The sequence below is a fragment of the Trichosurus vulpecula genome, chromosome 1 (assembly GCF_011100635.1).
Source record: "Trichosurus vulpecula isolate mTriVul1 chromosome 1, mTriVul1.pri, whole genome shotgun sequence".
Lineage (NCBI taxonomy): Eukaryota > Metazoa > Chordata > Mammalia > Diprotodontia > Phalangeridae > Trichosurus > Trichosurus vulpecula.
The window spans coordinates 363,772,679-363,793,652 of NC_050573.1; the positions used below are offsets into that span (position 1 = coordinate 363,772,679).

The following is a 20,974-nucleotide window of genomic DNA, read 5'->3' on the forward strand; positions in this document are numbered from 1 at the left end:
CAAACTGAGTTTTCAATCTTATTTTTCCTTTATAACATACCTAAGCTAAAGATCTGCCCATTAACAAGTAACAAATTTTGTTAAAAATTACATATAAACCAAAAAAAGACTAGACTGTATTAAGGTGAATTTATAGGATCATTGGATTTGAAGCTCTAATGGGCCTTAGACAGGTTCTAGTCCAACCACCCCTTGCCCCACTCTTCTCCCTGTCTTTGTAGTTGTTTATTTTACAAATGATGAAACCAAAGCCCTGGGAGGTTACATTTATTTGACCAAGGTCACACAGATAGTAAAAGATCTGAGACTAAAATCCAGATCTTCTGATTCTAAAACCCAGTGTACTTTCTCTCTACTATGTCATTCTTTTATCAGCCGTTCTTCTACCTGGTTGGGAGGTAGGGGGTAGGTCTGTGACATTCAGTTTCAGTGTCAGTGTGTCAAGGATGTGTAATTTCATTGGTGTAGGAATTCCTTCAACCAGCTGAGATCATAATGAAATTTAATAGATAAGTCTTTATGGGCAGCTAGGTGGCACAGTGGGATAGAGTGCCTAGCCTGGAGTCAGGTCAGGAAGACTCATCCTCCTGAATTCAAATCTAACCTCAGATACTTCTAGCTGTGTGTCCCTGGGCAAGTCATTTAACTTTGTCTCAGTTTCCTTATCTGTAAAATGAGCTTGAAAAGAAAATGGCAAGCCACTCCAGTATTTTTGCCAAGATTCCTGCTCTAAGGCAGTCAGTTGCAGAGAAGATTCTGACTTGCTCTGACAGGAAAGAATTTCCTTACCTGGGAGTTCTCTTTTGATAAAATCACAAGTTTAGTCCCTATCCACATTTTACATATGAGGAACTTGAGTTAGTCCTTTTTTTACTCTGTGATTGATTCACTATTTCACACCTCAAAAGAGTTATTCTAAACTTTTTCTTCCCTGATTGATTCCTGCACCATACCTCCCTCTCTTGTTTTCTTTCAGTTGAGAACCTTGCATTTTACTTTACTGAAAAAAATTGAGGTCATTCATCGAGAGCTCTCACATTCTTTTTACATTAAAACATTTTAACATAATCTCCTACTCTTTTCTCCTTTTTCTCTGGCTCTGAGGAAGAGGTGCCCTCTAATTTTGTCAATGTCAGCCTCTCAACATGTACATTTAATTCTTCCCCATCCTTTACTAGATCTTACTCTCTTCAGGCTCTCATCCCCTGTCTCTCTTCTCTTTCTCAGCCAAATTCTTTGAAAAAGCTATCTGTGCTGGTTGTCTCTACTTCTTCTTCTCTCACTCAACTCCTTGCAGTCTGGCTAATGACTTCATCAACCACCTGAAACTGTTCTTTTCTAAGTTGCCAGTCCTCTCTTAATTGACAAATCTGATAGTCTTTCCTGCAGTCCAGTCTTTCTGAAACTATCTGTTTTTGACTCTGTTGACTAGAAGATTGAACTAGAGGCAGGGAGACCAGCTAGGAGTCTGTTGCAAGACTGTAAGAGCCTGAACTAGAGTAGGACCTGTGTGAGTAGAAAGAAGGAATCAGAAGCAAGAAGTTTGGTAATTTATTTAATATATGAGGTAAAGGGAGAGTGAAGAGTCTAGGACAGAGGTTCTCAAATTTATTTGGTCTACCACCCCTTTAAAAAAATTGCTCAGCAGTCCCCTGGAAATCTACCTTTTTTTTTAACCCTTTGGTGGTTTTTTTTTGAAGTTTGCATTATTTCAAAAATATATATTTTTAAAAATGACATCTTAAATTTAATAATTTATTGTAAATTTCTGGATTTTTTTTCTGCATTGAAAGTTTGATGACACAATATTGTGTTATGTGACTGTATAGTATCTTATTGTAAACAAGTCATTACACAAACATTCCTGCCAATGCATGCTGGATTTCTCAATAGTGCTTGACATGCTCACCTGCCAACACTTGCTTGTTAAGTTAGTTGACTGACTTGAACACTTGTTTATAGCTTCCATTTTGTGTGTTTATTTGGAAAATAATATAATCACTACAACTTTAATTCTGTTACACAACAGATGAAACGTGTATGAATGGTTTTTCAATATTTTCTTTTCTTTTTTCCTTATGCTTCCACTGCCCCCTTATTTTTATTCAATGCCCCTCAATTGCACCCGCGGCTACTACTGCCCCCCCCCCCCATTGTTCCAGTGCCCCCAGGGGGCGGTGTCACTCACTCTGGGAATCTTTGGGGATGATATCAAAGTTATGAACCCTGATGAATGGAAATGGGCAAGTTGGGAAGGAACAAGGAAAGAAAAGAAGTCCACTTTCGGACATGTTTACTTTAGGATGTCTTTAGGACATCCAGTATGAAACACAAAAAAAGTGATTTGTGAAGTGGAAGTGAAGGCCAGGGGAGAGGCTGGGCCTGGATAGGTAGATCTAGTTCAGTATATCCTCTATGCAGCTGCCAAAGTGAATCTGGCCCTGTTACTTTACAACTCTCTGTTGCCTTTAGGATAAAGTACAGGTTTCTCTGTTTAGCTTTTAAAGACTTATTCAACTAGGCTCCAACTCATTTTCCCAACTTAAATGGTACTCCCCCTCCTCTATTCTTTGATATCTAAACCTACCTTCTCCCTATTCTTCACACACAACTCCATTTCCTGGATGTCCCCCATGCCTGGAATGAACATCTACTTTAGAGAGACCCACCTTTCCTTTAAGATAAATCTCATTCACTGTCTTCTACATTGTCTTTCCTTCTCCCCCCAGCTGCTATTTTCCTCTCTCCCAAAGTGCTTTGTCTATATTTATATGTATTTACTTTCTACTCTATATGGGTATATATGTATATGTGCATGTACAAACATACATATGTATATTGTATATACAATAGATGAATGTATTTATTTTTTTAAATGTACTTTTTGTTTCCCCCCATAGAATGTAAGCTTATGATTATGGTTTGTTTGATTCTTTGTACTTGTATTCTCAGTGCCTAGCACATAGTAAGTGCTTAATAAACATTTGCTTAATCAGTTGAGTAGCTTTGTAGCAGAGGAATAGAAAGGAGACTCTGGAGAGAGACTTTTTAGGTAGAATTGGGAAGATTCAACAATTGATTCGCATCTGAGAAGACAGAGACCTTTAGAAGTCATTTAATTTATTGATGATAAAATTAGGAGAGGGAAGGAGTCAACACTAATATTTTTAGCATTGGCCATTGGGTGAATGGTGGTGCCATCGAAAGAAACAGTAAAATTAGAAAAAGTAGGTTTTGGAGAAAACATAAATTTGTTTTTGAATTTGTAGGGAATTTTCTTTATCCCTACACTGTAATCTTGAACTACTTGAGCTGTAGAAATGGTGCTTGTCTTATGCTACTTTCACTATTATTTAATATTTTTCATTATATCTGTAGTTTCTCAAAGTCTGGGACATATGTTTTGCTTCTTCATATATACCATCTCTAGCACAGAGCCTTATAAACAGGTACTCATTAGATACTTATGATGGTGATTATATTGTCTAATATTGGGCTAAACTGCTGATATTGAGTATAAAACAAAATACATGACATTTCTAATTCCTTATCATTAGGTCAGGTTTGATTTATCACAAAATCTAAGGTAGTTCTTGTATATTTTTTTTTATTTTAAATATTAGTCTTACTGGGTAGTGTTTAGGCTACTGCTGAACATTTATTGTAATACATGTTAAAATTGTTTAGTATTTTTTTCCAAAATTGCTCTTAAATTTGAGAACCAGTCTTATCTTTTCTTGGCTAGACTGGACCCTTGTCCCAGGATTTTACTACTTTACAGTTCTGGGAATATACTTTTCTCTAGCTCGGGAAAGAAGAAAAGCTTCTTTTGATTTGCTCTCTCTCTCTCTCTCTCTCTCTCTCTCTCTCTCTCTCTCTCCCTGCTGGTAGTATTCTCTGAAAGTCTCATTTACATATATATATACATATATATATATATATATATATATATATATGTATATACATATGTATGCATATATGTGTGTGTGTATACTTTAAATCACTCCCCTACTATACTTCTTCAGTAGTCAAAAGCGCTGTGCCTTGGTCTATGTGCAATGTTCTTCTCACTAATGCATTTCCCATCCCTGTATACAAGCATGCCTCTTTATGAGTTCTTATGGATGAAAAAATTGACTGATGGCCAAACCCTTACAGATAAGCTTCTCTGTACTTCACCTACATTCCACCGTGGGGCCCAAATTTGAAGTTTTCTAGCTTATTTCTGCAGGTTTGAAAACTTGCTGTTAACTGGTTACCTTCATAATATGGTGACATGGTAGAGAAGGACTATAGTAGAGGCTGTCAGTGTCTATTGGGTTTAAAAATTGTCAGGAAATGCTATAGTTGCTCAAATCTAGAAGCTACCCATCAAAACTGTGGGTGGCCTCATTAGCTTATTTAATATTTCATTTTATTTAAGGTCCAGTTTTTATTAATTGTCTTTCCCTGCTTTTTATACAAATCCTCTTCCTTTCAGGTAGAGAAGGCCTGTTACCAACAACAGCCAGGCCCAGGCTTTGTTTGCAGTGAAAGCCCTGAGCGATGGAACCCTAGAACCCCAGTGTCATAGAATGTTAGAGCTGAGGGAGCTCCTGTGCCTTGTTCAGTACCCTTATTTTGCAGCTGAAGAAACCGAGGCTCAAAGAGGTGACTTGATGGGGCTGGCTAGAAGTGGTCAAAATGACATATTGTATTATATAAAATCGTTCAGAACAATAAAAAGGTCTAATTTTTAGATAATGCTTTTAGGGCAGGTATCATCCCCCTTATTGGATAGAGAAGGAACCTGAGATATTGTGCAGTGAAGTGACTTGTCTGGTCAAGCAACTCCAAGTCAGTGGCAGAATTGATAACAAAACTCTGGTCTTCTGACTGATTTTAGTGTTCTTTAAACTCTACAACCTTGCTCTGACTTTCTTTATGTGTTATAGTTATGCTTTATTTTGATATTAGGATGTCTTTGGTTTTGGATTACTGTTGGCAGCCTGCTATGAGAAGTTGAAATGATATCCACTTAACTGGATGTGGACAGTTTTGAACACAGAACACTTTTCTGTTCTAAGTACTTGAGGAAAACTGTAGTCATCCCACAGTCTATCCTGAGATGAGCATTCATTTTCCTTATTTCCTCCTTGCTTTTAATGCAACCAAGATGGAGGTGATATTAATATAAGAAAGTTAGTATAGAGAAGTTCAGAATCTGATTAATTACTTCAGATTTTAACTTTGAATTATTAACATTCTAGAGAAAATGACAGTGCTTTTTTAACATCTGAAAATATGAAAACAAAACTGGTTGAGCAAAAGTTCCTAAACTGAAACGAAAACTTTAGTAATCTAGGGCAGGTATCAGCAGAACAAATTGTTCCAAGAATACTAAAAAAAGGGTCAAGATTGCTGTAATTTTTCTAAGATAAAAGTCTTGTGATAAATACTACAATAGTTGGAGAATAGAGGGTTGAGGACAAAATCATTTGTTTAAGTTTGTCTATTTTGGTCCATTTGTAAGCAAAACATACTTCTCTGTTGCTTGGTTACTGTAGCCATGTCTTTATTAATTGACTATATATATATATGTATATGAGGCTGGATATAAATGGTTTGATTATTTAGAATGAATTGACTGATTATCTTTATCAGACAAGTTTTTGACTGGATTAATTGTTTAGTTGAATGATCAGGTTATTAGGGTTTTTGGAGGAGACATTGTCTGAGCATACCCATTCTCATCCAGGTTCTTAAAAATCCTCTTCTCAACTTAGTTGATATCAGATAGATGGGATTAAGGAAAAAAAAGATGGGAAAATATTTAAAAAGCCAATAAATTGTTTTGAAATATTAATAGAATTATAGAATCACAGACTTACAGCTATAAAGGGTCATTTATACATGAGGATAAAAAAAATCTCAGAAAAACTGAGTGACTTGCCCAGGGTCATGTAGGTAGTAGTTGGCAGAGTCAGGATTTAAACTTGAATCATCTGACTCCAAATCCAGTGAGCTTGGTACCATGCTTTTCTTTCTGTTGTTTGTTGGAAATCTAGGGATTTCCTTAAAGGAGATAAATGGAAGTGTAAGAGTAGAAGGGACTAGGTAAGGTTGATTTTGGTTTAATCAGTGGATGTATTTGTATTTTTAAAAATTCATTTATCATTTGGCATACATGTATATGTTATATAATGTATTAACTACTGGTATGATAGAAAGAACATTGGATTAAGAACGACTCTCTTTTCTTTAATTAACTAATAGTGTGACTTTGAGCAAGTAACTTAAGTACTTTGTGGATCTCAGTTTACTCTGTAACTGAAGAGAATTGAATTAGATAATATCTGAGATTCCTTCTTCCTCCAAAATTCTATGATTTACTGGTTAATGAATATAAAATAAGATACAACTTCTGGCCTCAAAGATCTTTTAGTCTCATAAACATGTATTCAATTAGATAAATATAAGGCATTGTGCTAGTCCCTGACAAAAATGAAATGGTGCCTGTCCCCAAGCAGTTTATACCATTAGGGAGAAGAGGATTTCAGCAGTGTGGTGTGAATGTGGTAATTTGGAGTATAAAATTTGAACTCAAATGCATTTGAATACTTTGTGTGTTAGGATTACTATGGGGGCTTTAAATAAATGTAAAGGAGGAGAAAGCCTCTGAGCTACAGTCTTAGACAGGAATTTGCTAAAGGGGCCATCTCCTATTGCCTGTGCTGGTTAGAGACTTCTGAGTAGATTAATAAAGTTTATGCTTATCTTCCATTAGTTATTGCCAATATTTTGAGTTGTTCTGCTGAGTTGGTCTGACTCCTAGTAGAAACGGGGCACCACTTCTTCCTGAGAGTACTAAGGAAAGAAAGCATCCAACTGTGATAAAAAAGAAGTCATGCAGGGAAAGGGACCTTAGAAATTATCTAGTCCAGCCCCCTCATGTTAAAGATGAGGAAACCGTATTCCAAAAGGGATAAATGACTTGCCTATGGCCATATAAGTAGCTGGTAAGTTTCTAAGGAGGAATTTGACCCCAAGTCTTTTTAATTGTGAGTCTAGCACTCTACTGCAAAATGCATTTGGCTAGGTAGCAGGTCTACTAGTTCAGTACTCCAAATTCATTAGCTTCCACTCAGGTAAATAGTACCTTCTAAAATTCTGAAACTTTTAGGGCTTATTACATTGAGAACCGCCTCACGTGTATTCTTTGTACAGTGTATAGAATATCAAATATCTACTTGAAAAAGCTTTAAAAAATTTAACATATTTCACCCGCAGTCTGAAACATAAAGTGCTTCCAGAGGACTTATTTTCAATTTAGGTAAAATCAAAAGGCTGTGAAAAGAGCCATAATGTAGCCTGGAGAGTAGAATACCACCTCTGCATTTCCCAAGGTGAGATGATCAGGAGGCTATGGATTTCAAAAGGTTTCTTAAGTGCTTTGACTGCTTTTGCGGGAAATTTTTTAGAATAATAAAATGTTATTTATTATTATTATGTTACTAAAATTACATTATTATTAAGGCCATTTTAATAGTTAGCTATTGAGAGTTATGCATTTCTCTTGCCCCTGTTTTTGTAGTATTTGAATATTGGCTTAGAGGCCACATTCTCTTTTCGTGTCCTGCACGTATGAGGGATGGGCACCTTGCCGAGTGAGGGCAGGAGTACTTATGTTTTTATTCATTATGCTTTAGTCCTAGTTGCCTAGCTTAGTTTGATAAGATCAAGGGAAGTCATAGTTAAGGATCAGAGTGGACAGATGACTCGTTTGTTTCACCACCCTTCTCCATCATCCTCTCCACTGCTTGTGTATTCTTTTAATGGAGTAATTTTCATTCTCTTGCATTTTGTAGCTTGGGAATTGGGAAGACTTGGGTTCCAGCCCTGCTCCTGTTATATGCTGACTATGTAACTACCAAAAATATATATTTTCCCACAAGTTTTAGTTGTACTTCCTGATTCTTAATCACAAATATCATGTCATTGATTATTTCTTTCTAAGAATGCCTAATATAGTACTGCTAACCATTCAGTAGACATGCAACTCTTATGTAGTATTAATTGTCATCACTCCTGTTTGATTTAATCAGTATAATTTGATCAGAGCTTTAGGAAATGAGTTATTTATATAAAACAATTATAACTTAATTTTATTTTGATTGCTTTAAAATAGGTATCATTGAATAATTTCATCAGTGCTTATTGAAAGTTATAATTTATTTTAAAGGGCTCTTTAAAAGCATATTAACTGCTAAAGATAATAAAAGTTTGTTGTTAAGTTAGAAGAATACAGTTAGAAGAGACCCAGTGGGGAAAAATGTACTTTTCTGGTTTCTTATTGAAATTATGTAAGACAGATAACACTAGCACATAGGATGGCTGCTAGCACAGGTTCACTCTTGATCTAGTCAGACAGGAAAGAGCTTCAAAGGGGTTAATAATCTTACTTTAGTCTAGTCTAGTCTTCTCTTTTAGTGTTGGTAATGAAGCACCAACCAGCTCCTACACATTTCTCTAATCACCCTTCTCTTAGGGGCCAGAGAGAAGGGGGAGCAACTACCCCTATGTCTCAATGGGGTTAATTGAGACAGCATGTACATTCCCCTAAGTCTCCTCAAGCCTCAGTGGGGGCCAGTTGAGGCAAACACAGATTCCCCCCAGCCTTGATGGGGGCTGATCAAGGCACACACAGCATCACAGCTTGTGCATTCAACCCAAAAGGGTTCCCCATTCACTGACCAGTGCCCACCTGCTTTATAGGGCAATAGACAAAGAAGGCATTTGCCAGCAATAGCCTCACAAGTTTATATCACCTCATCCCTATATCTCACTGTGCAGTCACAATGGATATTTACAATTTCAGCACACATATGTATATTATTCATCATTATATAATGCTGTACAAGCATGATGGAGATGTTTTGAACCATGAACCTGGGAAACTGAGATTGTTATGGCCATGGATCCTGGGAAACTGAACTCTAAGAAATAATAACAAAAATCTACTTTACACACACTAAAATCCACCTTACTTACACTAAAATCCACCTTACATATAAATTATAAGCATTTATTTGCACTATACAAATATGAATTCACACATACATGCAATTGAAGAGAAACTGGGCCATTTTCAGATACTGGCTTTTGTGGGAAGGTTCCCAATCCCAGTGAAAACTCTGTGATATACTAACTAGGGCCTTTTTGTGCCTTGGGAAAGTTCATCATGAATGCCACTGACTTGAGGGCATATAGATTCATATCAGGCTCATCACACATTGTTAGGTGTTTATGTATGTCTTAGGCTACCCACTATAAGTTGACTCTAAGTTTGTTAGTTTGGCTTTTTTAGCACGAATGAGAAAACCTCAGTCATACCAATGGTATAATTCCCTATGCTTTTAGTTCTCATACCAGGGTTCAGTTCAGAGCTTTGCTCAGGTGTTTTTGCAGTAACTATAGGGACTCACTTAGATGTACTGAGGAACAACTTTAATGAACCTCTTTCTACCTGTAACTAAAGGTGATTTAAGTTTTAGTCAACAGCACATTCAGTATTTGGTGCCTGGATTTAAATTAGGATGATAAGCACCAAATGAGTTGAGGGCTTTTGTATTGCCCAAGTCTCTAATTCTGGCCATTTTGACAACTGCTGGCATCATAGGGACCACTGATAGGTAAGTCACGAGAAAAATTTAGGTTTCAGTAATTTGTGCTCCTAAATAGCAGTTGTTTCAGGCATATGTAGATGTCTTATGTTCTAGGGGTATATAAGCTCCTTGAGGGGAGGGGATATTTTTCATTTTTGTCTTTGTGTCCTAACATCACAGTGCCTTGCACATAGTAAGCACTTTCTAAATGCTTGTCTTAGAGGCCACCTTTTTTGAATTTATTCATAAGGGGAGGCTGTCTTTTTGATTCCCGGGGATAGCCTATGTCTGTGCTTTTCTTGTGCTTTCCATGTGGGTGCTTCTTTACATTGTCCGTTGCAAACTTTCTTGGTAATCACTTGATGGTTTAGATTTTAAGCTACTTGAGTGAAGAGACTGTCTTTTGCTTCTTTTAAACAACAGTTGGTAAAACCAATTGACAAGTAATTCTTAGGGAAAAAATAGATTTAATTGAAATAAAGAACACTTTGGTAGATGAAAATTATCCAAAAAATTTCATCTCCAGTCTTTCTTTAAGAGATTCTTCTTAATAAGCTATTGCTATTAATAATCTAAGAGTTGTCTTTGCAAAAATCAGTTTTTTTTAACAGAAAACTTTTATGTTTTAGACTGGTCACAATGGAGGAATGAAGAGTGCCTGCTTGAAGGACTTATGTCCTGAAGACAAAAGACGTATTGCAAACTTAATCAAAGAGCTTGCCAGGTGAGACTAAACCTTCCATATGATAATACATTGTGCCAAAGGAGTATATTCCTTTTGAAAATAAACAGTGGAAGGGACTGTTTTGGTGAACTACCATTCATTGTCATTTGATCTTTTGGGGACCAAAAATATTTCAGTATCAGACTTGTTATCTCATCTGAGAAAGAGATGTTCTGTGGTCAGAAAATCAACATTCCTCTGCTCATTTGATCTTTTGTTTGAAGTCTCAGATTGGTTGGTAGGAACTTTTATAGAAATCATTTATCATGAGGGAAAGTTTTGAAGCTGAGCAATACTGTTGAAGTAGGTTGATATTGCTGTGATCAGAAGCACAGCAGTTATCCTTTGATCTATCTAGTTAGCCTTGCTTCATTATCTGAACAGAAATTGTATTGTCTATTGTAAAAGTATCCTTTTGTCATTTGGCTAGCTTCTAATACTTTTTGATAAGGACATGTTGGAGCTTTGAGGGGGTGTATTTCTGATGTGTATACCAAAACCAGAGCAGGACCTGCACTTGCTGATTAATATTTGCTTGGTGATTGTGTGTGACCTCTTTGTTAATATGTATGCCAGTTCTAGGGCTCTCAGGTACTTATATTGTAAATGAAATTATTCATAAAGAAATGTATTAAATGTGTTTTGGTAAATAAGCAATGAAACATAGAAAGTACTGATTTGAAAATCAATGAAAACTATGGCATTTTCCACAAAAGCATATGTTACATTGAATTCTGGTAAATTAACTTCCTTCCTTGGTGTCAAATGATTACAATAGAAGTTAACTTTTAGACGTTTCAAGTTTTATTTCAGCTGTTATAATTCTTTGAAAAAATTTTTCTTTGTAAATTCTTTCACTTTTTTTTCTGGCCAAAAGCATAGAATCTCAGGAATACAGAGATGCCAAAGGCATTGTTCTCTGGTGTGGTATACCTGGGGATAAATCTGAAGCACTGTGTTCTGATGTAGGAACAAATTAACTTTTTCATCTAGCCTCTTCTGGCTAGGTATGGCCCATGTGGGTGGAGTTTTCATTGAAATCAAAGTATGTTGTTTGTATTTTAGGGAAAGGTTCTTTGTCATCCTTAGTGTTTGAATTTTATTCTCTGTTGCATTATTTCCTAAATGGGCAGAAGTAGTTGTCCTGTCTCATGCTGAGAAGAGGCTGAAAAGCCATTACATTTAATTCAGCTCTGTCTGTCTATGGCCCTTGAGGGTCATTGTAATCCTGACCCATTTCATTTCTGCTACTTGGAACTGGAGAGCATTGCTGAAGAAGTAAGGAGCAGCAGTTTACCTTTATAAATCTTCTCATCCAGTGAAAGCCTTATCATGTAGGGATGGTTGATGAATGAAGGAATGAATGAAAAAACATTTATTAAACCCTTACTATATGCTTTGTGCCGTATTTTTTGCAAATATAGAGCCAGAACGTGTCCTCAAGCAGCTTGGAAATGTTGGCCAAGGAGGAGAGTTTTGTACAAGAAGGTTAGAGAGATGGTGATCAGAATTTTAGGGAAATTGATTGATATGTCTTATTCAGGAATGATGGTGTTGATTTGATTACTGTTCTTAGAACTATACTTGACAAGAGAGAATTAGCATTGAGAGAAAATGGCATGATGATGACCAGGAACTAGCTTGTTGGGAAGTAGTAATAAAGTCCCAACTCCCCAGGGTGGGAATTTTTAGATGCTGGGAATATGAAGAAAGGCAGAAATAGTCCTTGCACTCAGGGAGCTCACATTCTAATAGAGGAGACAATGTGCAAACAATTATGTACTAACTAGACATATACAGGATAAATTGGAGATAAACAATAGAGAGAAGACACACTACCATTAAGGGGGAGTTGGAAAGGCTTCTTATAGAAAGTTAGTAGGTGTTGCATTTTTGTATTTTTTAACAAATACATTTAAAACCCACTGGAACTTGTCATTTAGAAGATTTTTAAGTAGTTTAGAAAATTCTGTTTTTAAAGCATTCAGATATGAGAGTTTTTATAGGTGATAAGAAAAAAAGCCATTTTAAAGTATCTTATTGTGTTGGCTTCATATTGTAACTAACTAATAACATCTCAAGGTACAGTTATGGAGAGCCATTGTTACTAGCAGTACATGTTAATCTATATTTCAGGAAATCTTGATAACTTTGAAGTTCTTGTCAGATCAGATTAGATAGCACTGCTTTTACCTTGTGTAATATGGCTAATGAAGAGCTAGTATTAGGAGCAGGAGTGTTAGCATTAACATTTTCTCACTGGTACTTTGTGTTTGCATTAACATTATTTTCAGTACATGGTTTCTTTGTGGGAGTCTTTTTAAACCACTTGTCCATTTTATGAAAGTTAGTTGAAAGTGGATAATATAATCTGTAAATTCACTGAACTGGGCATATTAAACAATAATATGTCTGAAAGTGAATGAACCCACTATCAATCTATGTTGATGCATTTTCATCATTCCACTTTGCTTTTTACCATATGTGACATGTAACCATCTGACATACAAATTCAGGGCTCCGGTATCAATCCATCTCTTAAATATTATTAAAGCTTAATTTCTTTTTACTTTTGGATAAAAAATAATTATCAGTCAATAAACATATTGCATAATAGAAGTTTTGATAGACAGTAATTAATATAGTAATATAATTTGTCACATGAATAAGTTACAGTCTGTTGTATCATCTTATATATTTCACCTTGGGGACCACTCCTTTAGATCATTGGATTTAGAAAATTATATGTAGCTTGTGACATCAAGGATCAAACTGATTAGAAAAGTCTATGGAAAGTAGAAACTGTTTTTCTTATTTAATAGCAGAGTATATGGAAGAATTGAGTTGAAGTGGTTCAGTAAAAAGGTGTGAATTTAGAGTCAGAAGACCTAGATTCAGATCTTGGCTTTGCCACATCTTAGCTTTGCGACTTCATACCTACGTGACCACGGACAAGGTATCTTAACCTTTCTGAGCTGAAATTTCCTTATCTGGGACTGGGGTGGGGGGGGTGGGGGGCTGGACCATTGCCATTTTTGTCATCTTTGCTAGTTTTTAGGGTGTGGGGTATAACCTTAGGCTTGTTTTAATTTTCATTTCTCTTATTTATGATTTGCTGAAGCTATGAATAGTCTCAATTAGTATGTTTGCTGCTTCTCTAGGATTTTCCAAATATACTAAAACATCATCCTCAAATAGGGATAGTTTTATTTACTTTTTACCTATTTTTCTGCCTTTAATTTCTTTCTCTTATTGTTGCTAGCATTTCCAGAGCCATATCAAATAATAGTGGGGAAAGAGGGCATCCTTCTTTGACGCCTGTATTTATTGTAAAAGGTGTGTATACCCTTGCATATGATGCTTGCTTTTGGTTTTGGATAGATTAAAAAAAATAATATTACTCTATGCTCATACTTTTAGGTTTTTTCTAGCATAAAAGAGTGTTGTACTTTGTTAAAGGCCTTTTCTGCATCCGTTGAGATCATCATGTGGTTTGTGGTATTTTGGTTTTTAATATGATGAATTATATTATTTTCCTAATATTGAATCTTTCTTGCCATCCCAGGTATAAATCCAGTTTGGTCATAGGGAATGATTTCTTGGATGTATCGCTGTGGTCACTTTGGCAATATTTTGTTTAAAATTTTTGGATCACTATCCATGAATGATATCGGTGTATAATTTCTTTCTGTGCTTTATCCTTCCTTGATTTAGGTATTAAAACTATATTTTGCTTACAAAAGGATTCTGGTAGGTTGCTTTCTTTCTCAGTTTTTAAGAATAATTAGTCTATTATGGGTACTGATTGTTCTTTAAAAGTTTGATAAGATTCTTCTGTGACTTCATCAGGACCAGGAGGTAGTTTTCTTTTGGTGGGGTGGGGTGTCTTTCCTTTTTGAAATTAAGTTATTTAAGATCTGCATCTGGTCTTTCGATAAATAAACTATTTCATATTTTTGAAGATATCCCTCATTTCTTTTGTGTTCTCATTTTTTAAAAATTATCTTCATTTCTTTTTTTTTAATTTATTTTTATTTTTAGTTTACAACAGACAGTTCTACATAATTTTGAGTTCCAGATTTTCTCCCCTCCCTCACTCCTCCCTCCCCAAGATGGCATGGAATCTCATATAACTACCACGAATGACTTTGCATTGAATTAATTTATACACTAGTCAAGTTGCGGAGAAGAATTACGACCAATGGAATGAATAATGAGAAAGAAGAAACAGAACCAAAAAATAAAACGAAAAAAAAAACCAGAAAAAAAACAACCCAAAAACAAAAGAGAAGAGAAAAAGGCGAGCATGAAGTGTGCCTCAATCTGCATTCAAACTTCATAGTTCTTTCTCTGGATGTAGATAGCATTCTCCATTGTGAGTCCTTTGGAGTTGTGCCTGCACCTTGTGTTGCTGAGAAGAGCGAAGTCTGTCAGGGTTGGTCCTCACGCAGTCCATAAATCTGTGGCTGTGTACAGTGTTCTCTTGGCTCCGCTCCGCTCACTCAGCATTATGTCGTGTAGGTTTTTCCAGGTTGTTACGAAGTCCGTATCATCCCCATTTCTTATGGCACAATAGTATTCCATTACCTTCATATATCACAGCTTGTTCAGCCATTCCCCAATCGATGGGAATCCCTTTGATTTCCAATTCTTGGCTACCACAAAAAGAGCCGCTATAAATACCCTTGTACATATGGGTCCTTTTCTCGCTTGTGTGATTTCTTTGGGATACAACCCTAGAAGTGGTATTGCTGGGTCAAAGGGTATGAACATTTTTATAGCCCTTTGGGCGTAGTTCCAAATTGCTCTCCAAAATGGCTGGATCAGCTCACAACTCCACCAGCAATGTAACAATGTTCCAATTTTCCCATATCCTTTCCAGCATTTATCATTTTCCTGTTTTGTTATTTTAGCCAATCTGACAGGAGAGATGTGGTATCTAAGAGTTGTTCTGATTTGCATTTCTCTAATCAGTAGTGATTTAGAGCATTTTTTCATATGCCTATAGATAGCTTTAATTTCTTCCTCTGAAAACTGCCTGTTCATATCCTTTGACCATTTCTCAATTGGGTAATGGCTTATTGTGTTCTCATTTTTGTTAGCATGTAAGTATGTACAATATGTTCTTATTATTCCTTTTATTTCTTCTGGTTTTGTTTGGAATTCATAGTGTTCATTTGCTATTTTATTGATTTCATTCTCTGCCTTCTTTTTAATCATATTAGCTTGAGGTTTATCAGTTTTATTAGTCTTTAAAAAGAAACAGTTTTTAGTTGTATCATTTCTATGGTTTTTTTTGTTTCCAATTTATCTGTTTCTTCTCTAATTTTTAATATCAGGAGCTGGAGGTACAGTGAATAGAGTGTTAGACCTGGCGTCAGGAAGACCTGAGTTCAAATTTGGTCCCAGACACTTAGTAGCTGTGTAACTCTGGGCAAATTACTTCATCACTCTTTGCCTCATTATTCCCAGATGTAGGGGATGATAATGACATCTACTTTGAAGGGTTATTGTGAGGGTAGAATGAACAAATATTTTTAAAAGTGCTTAGCCCAATGCCTGTCATATAATAGGTGCTATATAAATTCTTATTCCTTTTTCTTCCTTCCCCCTTTCCCTCCAATCCGATAATGGCTCATCATCTGTGCTTATCTTAGGTTTGTTTATTTGTTGTCTTTCCAATAAAAATGCATATTCAGTTCATTAATCCTGTTTTATGTTTTGATAATAATGTATGTTTGTAGGTAAATTATTTTTCCTCTCAAAACTGTTTTAACTTTATCCCATAAATTTAGGCATGTTGTTTCATTATTATCTTTCTTGTTCATATAATTTTTAATTATTTTTGTGATTTGTTCTTTGAATCAATCATTATTTAGGATATCATTGTTAAGTTTCCATTTTTTTGTTTGTGGTCCCCGAATCAATCACTGTTTTTATTACCTTTTGGTATCTGAAGGATGTTTTTACTATTTCTATCTTTTTACATTTGTTTGCAATCTCTCTGTGCCCTAATACCTGATTAGTTTTTACAAAAGTTCCATGTGGTGCTGAGAAAAAAAATAATTATAAACATATGTGTGTATGTGTGTATACAGAGAGATAGAGAGAGAGAGAGAGAGAGAGAGAGAGAGAGAGAGAGACAGACACATGCTCTTTTGCCTTCCCATTTAGAAGATGCTCCAGTTAAGTCTTTTAGCTCCAGTGTCTCCAGCAATTTGTTCAGTTCTGTATTTTCCCTTTTGTTTATCTTTCTTTCAGACTAATCCAAAGCTGAAAGAGGGATATTGAAATCTCCTGTTCACTATTGTGTTACTTGTTTTTGTACTCTTGTCACTCAGTATGTCTCCTTTATGAACTTGGGTACTAAGGCATTTGTAACATATAAGTGTGTTACTGATACTGGTTTGATGTTATGTTTCCTTTCAGCATAATGTGATTTCCTTGTTTATCTCTTCACCTTTTGAATATTTGTTTTTGATTAGTCACATAGTATAATTGTAACTCTTGCCTTTTTGGATTCACTTAATGCATGATAAATTTTTTTTTCAGCCTCTCACTTTTGTTCTGAGAATGTTTTTGTCTTTCAGATATGTTTCTCTTAAGCAATGGATTGTGTAGTTTTGTTTTCTTAGCTAATCTGGCACTCCTTTTTTCACTTTATTGGCTTGTGATTTCCATTCACATTTAAATTTATGAGAGTTAATTAGGTTTATATTTCCTCCATTTTCCCCTAATATTGTTTTTTTTTAAGCTTTAATTTTTTACGTCCCCATTTCTGCTGCAAATACAGTAGTATGTTTTTTTGTTTCTTCTTTTAGTGTGATCTTATTGAAGGCAGCCCTATTCCCACTCTTTTATTTATTCCAAACTCCTCTTTCTTCCTCTCCCTCCCACCCCACCCCCCAACAGCTTACTCCTTTCCCTATGGAGTTTTGCGTATTAGTTCCTTTTTCTTTTTGGCTTTTTTCTGCTTATTTAAATCTTTACCCCCTTTTCTCCCCTCTAGTCAAGTAGAATCCTCATTCCTTTCCCCTCCTTCAGTTTGTTTTATTTTTGCTATAAATTTCATTTTCTGCTCAAGAAAAATCTTGACAGGATTTCTTTCCCCCTCTCTCATTATTTATCTTCCCTTTCCCTCTGTTCTGGACTTTTATTCTTTAGTTCATACCGCTTATACTTATTTAGTCCTTTATTCTCTACATTTCTCAAGGTATTAAAACTTTTGAGGTAGCTAATTTGGGTTCTCTCTTCTAAACAATTTAGGTAAATTACCTTGTAGGGCTTTTGCCTCCCCACCCTCTCTGATTTTTTTTCTATTGTGCCTCGCCCTTAGAAAAAGAGCAATTCTTGCTGGCAAATTGCAAAGTAGGAATATTCCTATGTCCCTGATTATGCAGTTCATTATTCAAACTTCACCATCCCTTTGGTCCTTTTCCCCTCCATTTCCTGAAAAGTCTCTTCCCTGTGTCCATGCTTTCCTACTCTTTTGAGTGCCAATTGTTCCAAGAAACTCTTATAAGAAACTCTTTGAGGCAGGCTGAGTGGTCTCTTTAAGTAACACATCCTTGCAGACAATTCTCATTGTAAGGTTCCAGTCTCCATTTATGGAATCTCTCTCATCATCCATGGAGTATTCATCAGCGATACACCCTCTCACTACTGAAATGAGATTTCTCCCTCCCCCCACCTTTTTCAATTCTGCCCTTTGCTTCTTTGCCTATTTTTCTGTTGGGCTCTTTTCTTCCTGAGAGTCTATGAGAGTTATTTTCTCTTTATTGTTAGCCTCTGACACATATTACCTTCCATATTTTTTCTCCTCTTACCCTTTTTATGTACCCTCCCACTTTGTAATTGAGTCCCATAAAAAAAACATTGATTCACCTGTAGACAAGATGTTGTCCATTCAGATTCAGTCCATTATGTTTCAGGCCTATTTCTTCATTGTTACTTTTATTTGACTTCTACTTTCATATGTGCTATCTTGTGTACATTTAGAAGTAAATCTATTAATATTTTCCCTGATATAATTTTGCTGGTATCCTTGTTTACTGTATTCATTTACCTTTCTTGTATTTCTGTTGTCTGGAGTGTTTTTGAAGCAAATAGTCTCATCAGGTCTCGTTTTCTTTCTAAGAATGTTTCTAATGCTTCTTTATTGTTGGATGCTGATCTTTTTTCATTTATGGTTAATCTCAGATTTGCAGAATAGGTTGCCTTGGGCTACATCCTAAACCCCACTGGTTTTTGGGATATGTAATTCCATTCCCCTTCTTAGTTTTCTAGTGGGTTCAAAATAGTCTTGTTATTTGAATTTCATTTCCTTTGTGTTTGAAGGTCTTTTTTTCTGGCCACTTGCAGAATATGTTGTTTTCGAACTGAATTGGTCAATTTAACCACTATGTGGTTTGGAGTTTACAGCCTTGGGTTTTTTTTTTTTCTGGAGGCAATTTATGAATTCTTTCAATTGGTATTTCATTTTTAGTATTCAGAAGTTTTCTTATGTTATTTCTTGCATTATGGTGTTCAGGTTTTTGATTTGTATTTTTCTGGGAGACCTAGGAGCCTTAGGTTTTCTCAACACATACCATCTTCAAGACTAGTACAGTTTGTTTAAAGAGAATATTTTCTTTAAGTGTTATTGTTTTTTGCTTCTCTTCTTTGATATTTTCATTTGCTTCTGTGTATTTGCATCCCCAATCTATTGTTTTTTTTTTTTTTTGGTTGTTGTTCTTCAGTGTAACTTGCCTCTGCAGATTCAAATTCTTCTATTTTACCAATTATTTCTGCTGTGCTCGCCATAAATTTTGCTCTCACAATTTCCATTTTTCTTTGAAACCATTAAGGAACAGTGTGTTGTGGTTTTTTGCTCTTCTCAAAACCCAAAGGGTCTACTGTTTCATCAAGTGTTGAGTCATTTTCCTAGCTTCACAGTTTCTATTAATAGATGCCTGAACTCATTTATTAGATCTGGAGGCCATATTTCTGATAATGTTTTTCATGATGGTTTATCTGGTCAAGGTCTTTGAGTTTTCTTCTTCCTAAGATCTCAGGTAATTTCAGTCTTTTTCCCGCCTTATTTTCCCTATTGTTCACTTTACGGCTCCCTCCTCTCTGATGGTGTTTTCCCTAGAAATTGGATCTTAGGTCTCAACCTCCTTCTATGCTGGGTAATTTATAGTTCACTAGCTACACCTTGTCGGCCCAGAGTGGCTATTGTGAGGAACAGAACTGACCTTAGTTAGATGCTAGGCCCTTTCCCTCAGGCTTAGTAGAATGCCACACAGCCTTTCACACAAGTGTCATTCCTTATGTTCCTCAATTCTCTGGCCTAGTGATACAGAATACTGCTGCTTAGCCACTTTCACAACTTAGGCAGATTCTTGCCATTTGAAGTTTGGATCCCCATGACACCAGGAGCTAGAATTGAGTTCCATAATAATCTTAGATATGTCCTGCCCCTCTACTCTGTGCTCTGTTCCTCTACTCTCCTACAGAGTTCTATCACAGCACAGAATGCTGCCATGAGGCACCAGATATCAGGACCTCAGCAAATTTCTGCAGTTCAGAGTTTTGATTTCCATAGCATTCAGAAAGAGGGAGGGTGTGGGGGTTTGTTTGTTGTGTGTGTATGGGGTGGAGGGAGTCAGCCTTGCTGTGAGGAGAGTGGTGGGTAATGGGGGAAAGGGTGCTGAATGAGTGCAAGCTAGATGTTAGTTCATGGAGTTTTAACCTTCTTTGGATTCTTGGATTCCTAGACAACGGAGATAGCTAATATTGCTTTGTCTCTGCCACATGATTTCTATTTTGGAGACATTTGAGAGGTCCTGAGAATCTAAGAAAATGTCTAGTCCTCTGTTTTGTTGGTCACATGACCCAGAAGTCCCCAAAATACATTTAAAAAAATTATTGCTTACATGATTGGTAGAAGGTGGGGAAAGGGGAAATAATAGACAGATTTTCTAGTTAAGAAAAATGGAAGGCTGCTTCTAAGTTTCCCACTCTGGAGCTAGAGGTAACCCTATAGGTGGTATATAGTATTGCAGCCAATGAATCAGACAAATAAAGGGTCTTTCTCCCTGCTTTGCTCTGTGTGTGTGTGTGTGTATGTATGTGTGTGTGTGTATAAAACTTTGGATGTGGAAATACTCTGTCAATGTCTTGCCTTGAAGGGCTTGGCAGTCATTCTGATATACACCCTTTTGTTTGCAGATTTCAAAAGGCAATGTATTAGACTTGGCTTGCTATTCCATGCTATCACTTAAATATTTTAACAGAAGTGACAGTTTGCTTTTAGGATAGCAGATACCTCTGGTACAGGGAGAGGAAATTGGGTAGGATTTTAAATAAAAATGTTATTCAGACTCTGAAAGCTGCCAAGTCAGTCTTTTTCCTTGGGCAATTTCAAGCTCCAAACCTTTGTCTGGGGATTTACTCAGTCTACCAGCCAGCAGCCACCCAGGTCCTATATTTCAATGGCCATGTCAGTTATAATTAAATTATAATCCCTTTGGTAGCAGAAAAATGTTTCTGTATATATTTCATATCACCTTAATTCTGTACACTGAGTACTTAGTTAACATCTGTTTGTAGATAGGATTATACA

The 20,974-nt window shown here is 36.0% G+C and overlaps 1 protein-coding gene across 3 annotated transcripts in view; it reads left to right on the forward strand.

The window, feature by feature from the left end:
- LOC118846741 (protein hinderin-like) overlaps positions 1–20,974 on the forward strand; it is an 86,020-nt gene that overhangs the window by 6,669 nt on the left and 58,377 nt on the right. For all 3 annotated transcript variants that reach the window (XM_036755501.1, XM_036755488.1, XM_036755495.1), the window contains exon 4: positions 10,274–10,368. In XM_036755501.1, coding sequence (XP_036611396.1) covers positions 10,274–10,368 — 95 coding nt within the window. The remainder of the gene's footprint in view (positions 1–10,273; positions 10,369–20,974) is intronic.